Source organism: Panicum hallii, chromosome 1, assembly GCF_002211085.1.
Source record: "Panicum hallii strain FIL2 chromosome 1, PHallii_v3.1, whole genome shotgun sequence".
Classification (NCBI taxonomy): Eukaryota; Viridiplantae; Streptophyta; class Magnoliopsida; order Poales; family Poaceae; genus Panicum; species Panicum hallii.
Genome location: NC_038042.1, coordinates 44378180 through 44383850, shown reverse-complemented (window position 1 = coordinate 44383850; position 5671 = coordinate 44378180). Strand labels below are relative to the sequence as shown.

At 45.4% G+C, this 5671-nt stretch overlaps 1 protein-coding gene across 1 annotated transcript; it reads right to left on the bottom strand.

Moving 5' to 3' along the window:
* Positions 1-1417: 1417 nt before the first annotated feature.
* On the bottom strand, positions 1418-4480 carry LOC112877698 (heavy metal-associated isoprenylated plant protein 7-like). Its single transcript, XM_025942058.1, has 5 exons — positions 4472-4480; positions 4176-4371; positions 2947-3164; positions 2709-2796; positions 1418-2243 (listed from the first exon to the last, which is right to left on the bottom strand). The coding sequence occupies exons 1-5, from the start codon at positions 4478-4480 to the stop codon at positions 1801-1803; spliced, it is 954 nt and encodes a 317-aa protein (XP_025797843.1). The 3' UTR covers positions 1418-1800.
* Positions 4481-5671: the final 1191 nt, after the last annotated feature.

The window sequence follows — 5671 nt, the reverse complement described above, 5'->3', positions numbered from 1 at the left end:
CATCCATGGATGGATGCACCTTGGCCTCGTCACATGCGTAGACCAGGGTATAGCAGAATCCGCCACTGTTACGTCCACGTGAACGATCGGCTTCAACTCTATCAAAAGACCACCCTTCAAAACCGCCTCGAGGGCCAAGCTGACCACATCTTTGTAAGTTTTGATTTTTTCCCCCTTCTTTTCAAAGGGACAAAACATCCGATAGATTTTTGCACTTATAGTGAAATATTACATAAAAAAATATAATCTCGAGCTCGAATGGAAAAACTACTGCAAACATAGATGCACTTCCTTGAATAATATAGCAGAGCTAAAGAAATTGCACCTGTGGAGGTTTGGACTGTACTCCAAATTAAGCTCAAGTAATGGATAAAATGGACTTTGTCCTTTACTAAATGAACTCATCTCCTCCTACCAGTCTACCACTAACAGTAACAGTGAGATACTCCAGCCCTCCCCAGTAATTCCGGCCGGCTGAGCGAGTTACGGTCGGTCGTCGACACTGCACACTATAGCCGCATTGAGTGCGGAGCAGTGGAGCGGGCCGGGTGATGGTGATCACGAGACTCTGATGCTCGCCACCACCACCACCACCACACCAGGCAGGATCGGCATGGCTGCAGCGACATGTCACTGCAGCTATCCGTGCCTCCCTCTCTCTTTCACCGCCCGGGCAAAGAACGAAACCGCCACAGCCACAGGCCTGGGCTTCTGCCGGATGTTTACAGCAGAGCTGCGGCGCGCTTTCCGGCCGGGGTTCAGAGGGAAGCCGTTTACGGCAACCACGCCACCACATGGCTGGTGGCCGGGGACTGACTGACCATCCATCAGTCGTCGTCTGAGCTAGCAGAGATGCCAGCATGCATGAAGCTACTACCTATCTGGATTTTATTTTTTTTTTCTCTCAGAACAAAAAAGGTGAAAGGGATCGACCGGTTCTATCTATGCCTGTAGGCGTGATGGTGCCCTGGACGGACGGAGACGGACCCATATGCACATGAGAAGCACTTCTATCCCGGAGCTGGAGCACCTTTGAACCCTGACCGCACAAAGCACCAGACCACCAGCGGCCGTCGTCAAACTAGTAATCCCTCCTATGTTCATGCTACTTCACCGAACAGAGAGCAGGGCACTTCAGAAATGTGGATATTAGATCATTGCAACAGCAGGGACGATCGACCCTTTGAATCTTCAGTCCCACAGCAAATCTCCCCTGCCTACAGACAGGCAGAAGTCGATACCATTTCCAACTGGGTAATGCTGACAAGTGGCTCCACAGTTGAAACAGTGGTGCTGAATCAGGTCATACTGAAACAAAGCAAGACGATGAACCCACATTATGTTCCTTCAAGAAAGCTGTAGTTTATCAGAGGAAAAAAAACTAAAAAATGGATTTTATGATGGCGCTAGCAATGTATTAACTTAGGAAGTCCACATCTGTTCCCGACAACAGACCACGGAGTAGCAACAACCTATATCAAAACTAGCATATATAATACATTTATTTACAAAAAGGAAAAGGGCAAGGGTGAAAAGGTACAACGCAAAAACCTACTAGCCATTAACTTACATAACATAGTGTCCATAAACAACCCAGAGTTTACTTTGTACCAGACAAAAGTTCAACCAAAGAGAGAAGGAAAAGTTTTAGACTTGCAGCCAAAATAGCTCGGCCCTCTAATTCCTGAAGCTGCCAATATCAGTCACCCTCAAGGGCTGTACCTGCAATACGCCTCCAAAATCAGGGGATAACTAAATCCCCTTATTTTTCGCGCTTAGGATCACATGGCCCTGGCCTTCTCACATCACAGAGCAGGCATTTGGGTTCTCGTCGCTGAAGAGCTGAGGTGGGTACTGGTAGGCGTAGCCGTATCCACTCTGATGGTTGAATCTTGGGTAGTGCATATACAGGTGAGCCATGGCAGCTGGGTCTTTATCTTCACCTTCACCAGCATTGCCACCATCCTTCTGTTTATCTGCATCTTTCCCATCTCCACCAGCATCTCCACCGTCCTTCTTTTCCTCCTTGCCATCATCCTTCTTCTCCTCACCGCCTTCTGCTGCCTTCTTGTCGTCTTTGGCATTGCCATCACCAGCACTCTCAGCTGCAACCGGCTCAGACTTGACAATAGTGGCGTGCTTGCCTGTGCGCCTATGCACATAATCAGCTAGCTTGGCCTCCTCGAAGACACCCTTCACAGTGACTTGAGAAGCCTTCAGGTCTGCCTCTACAGACTGCACTCCTGCAGAACAGAACAGCATGCAAATTATTTGGGAGATTACTTGACATTGTCCCATATTATACTGAAATAACTGTTAACAGACCATATACAACAAAATTTGCACTATTCTAATGTAAAGATAATTTATTATTAAGAAATTAGTGCTGCTTGGTGAACTTAAAGAAGTAAATCTTTTTTTTTTGTAATTTTCTTAACGTTTTTACAGGTAACCCATGTTCAGTGTAGTTCTCAGTAGAAACACAATACACAAGGGAAGAAAACGGAGCATATCCCGTATCAAGCACAAATTGCAACAACAGTTATCAGGTTTTCATAGGCAGACTATCATCCTTGGTTGGTACAATCATGATAGTGTAACCTTGCTAAAATATAAAACATCATCCATCACAAACAAGACTTTAGTGAACTAACAGAAAGCTACACTTGTGATAGACCATTGAGGAACATGTGGCAACAAATTTGTACCTTTCATCTTGAGGATTTTCTTTTTGATCACTTGCGCACAGGCCTCACAATGCATGTGCACCTTGAGCACCACAGCAAGCACCGTAGGCTTTGGTACAAAACAAAACATCAATGTCTCAGTTCCAAATCATAGAACAAAAACAGTACACAGTGCAAGAGAAAATGATTTTACACCAAATTGGAAGTAAAAATGCCAATGCCAGTGTGTTCGAGAACTATCTAGGTATGGATAATTCACCTCCTCTTTCTTCTCCTCAGGTTTTGGTGGCTCAGGTTCTTCTTTTTTCTCCTCTTCCTTCTTCTCCTCCTCTGCCGGTGGCATTGGCGAGAGAAGCTCAACCTTGCGGCCGGTCTTCTTCTGCACACGCTCCACCACCTTCAATGGGTCAGCAGCTGCCTTCTTCCCCTTCACGACCACCTTGTGTGCCTTCGAGTCTGCGCTAACATCTTCCACACCTGCATGTCACAAGACCAGTGTTCAGAATCTGACGCTCAACTGATGAACTCACACATTTGCCGGAGAGGAAATACATAACTGTGGAACAATTACACACGCAGACTGCATATATTTCAGACAAACTCATGAACTTTAGTTCCCGAGTTGAGAATACAATAATTGGTCAAATATCATCTGATGACAGAGCAATTACATTTTTCTTAAGGAAACAACCTGAACTTCTCTTGAATATATGCTGCACAAAGAGACATACACTAGACGCAGTTGTTTGCATTGTGGGATACCTGATTGGGCGTCAAGGTTGCTGGGATCTAAATTGTTTCATTACAAACACAGGACGCGTGCAACTCGGAGTGGTCTCCGCCAAGCAAGCATTTGTTCACCTAACCTTTTCAAATGTAACTAAAACACCCACATGGTTTGGCTAACAAAACTGCTCAGTCTCAAGCACTCCAAATTTTGATCTCAAACTTTGAACCCCAAATGCAAAGTCATAGAAATCATCGGAAAACAAGTAGAGCCCCTTTGCCGAATATGAAATATGATGCACAAGTACAAAGAAAAAAAAAGAGCCGCAGACCCCCCCCCCCCCCCCAAACAAAAAAAAAAGACAAAATTTTCAAACTGGCCTTGTGAAAGAGGCCCCTGCACCTTAAGCGTTCCTTTAAAGCGTTACAGCAAACAAATTCAAATGACCAGATGGACTACAAAGCTTTGCCTTTTCCAAAAGCGCTGGAAGAAATCATCCCACAATTCGGAAAACAAAACCGGTTTTCAAATCAATTAAAACAAGTAAGAATCAACCCCAAACAAAAAAGTGCAGATTTCGACATCATTTTCGTAACCATGGAAGAAGAACAAGCTGAAAGGTCAATGTCCTGTTAAAAAATCGGAAGAAAAAAAATCCAACAAATAGTATACCGAGAACACTCCCTGTTCAAAAGCAAAAGTATACCAAGAACACAACGGCACAATAGTACGGCAGAGAAGAGAAAAGCTAAACCCATTACCATCAAATCCCTTGAGGATCTTCTTGACCTTGCGCGCGCACCCCTCGCAGTGCATGAAGACCCGCATCACCACCTCCTCCGGCGGCGGCGGGGCGTCCTCCTTCTTCTCCTCCCCTCCTCCCCCCTCGCCCTTCTTCTCCTCCGCCTCCTTGCCCTTGACGGCCGGGGCCGCCGCCGCCTCCTTCGCCTTCTCCTCCTGCACCACCACACAAACACAACCACACACATCAAGATCTTTCCCCCCAACTCTCCCAGAGAGAACCAGAGCATTGCAACCAAGCGGCCGCAGGCATTACCTCGCCCATGGCTCTCCTCCTCTGCGACCCCTCTGCTCCGCTCTCAACGCACTCGGTCAGTCAGTCAGTCAGTCAGTCACGCCTCTGGTGAAGTAGTGGTGAGTGAGTGGTGGCTCCGGCTCTTGGGTTCCTGCGCCCGTTGGGAGTGAGCTGCAGGTAACTTTTGGATGGCCTGGGCTGCCCGTAACTGCTACTGCTACTTGTAACGGGCGCCGCAAGGGCCAGCGGCTAGCGGGGACGACGGTGCGGCGGGTCAGTGGGGGTCAAGGCCGGCCGGCCCGCACGGAAAATGCGTTGGGACTAATCACCCCGTGCCCCCGTCTCATCAGCTCGTACTACATTTTTTTAATTGTGGATTTGGCCCTCTCTTTTTTTTCTTGTGGAGTGGAGCTGGAAATGTGTGAGAGAAAGGACAGGTTTTTGCATCTGGCCCAGGTCATGGCTGGAATAACAATTCTGTCTTTTGTTGAAGCACTGAATTTTACTTGTTCGATTCAGTTTTCAGCCTTTTATGTGGCATCTGAAATTTAGAACGTTGACAAAAATTACAGCTGGTGATTATTAACGTAAAAGTTAGATGCTATTTAACATGACCCGAAATATAATCCTACACGGTTCGCTTTACATACCATGAGAAATACATGATTTTATACCAAATTAAACTAGATGCCGTGCAAAAATCACATGGACCTTGTGAAGTCCCGAAATGAGACTGCACTGCCCATTTTTGTGAGTAAGCACTGAAACTTCGTTGGGCCATAGTTGTACTTAATTCGCCCTTTTTTCATTTTCACAAGGTCCTAGATCTCTTTTGTAAATATTTTCAAATGAAAAGCTAACCCATATCTTGTATTGTGGTTTCGGTATAGGATTGTTTGCTTTTACTTGAATATGTTTTTTTAGGAGCAATAAAGTATGTCTCTTTTAGGAGCAATAAAGGATGTCTGTTTGTCATTCTATAGTTCAAAAATGATCTCTATCATTTGTACATTATAATATAAGATTTGAAGAATAGCCAAAAGGCATGGCTATATGTCTTTTAGATGTCGATTATGGCATTTATTTTGCATTGTAATAATAACTTACAAGACTAGAGCCGGAAGAGGTTCTCTAGTTTAGAAGTATGCCAAATATTACGACATAGCTACCTAATACTTTTCTTTTACAGTTTCTTCTTGCAGGACCCTCTACCGCTGCTAA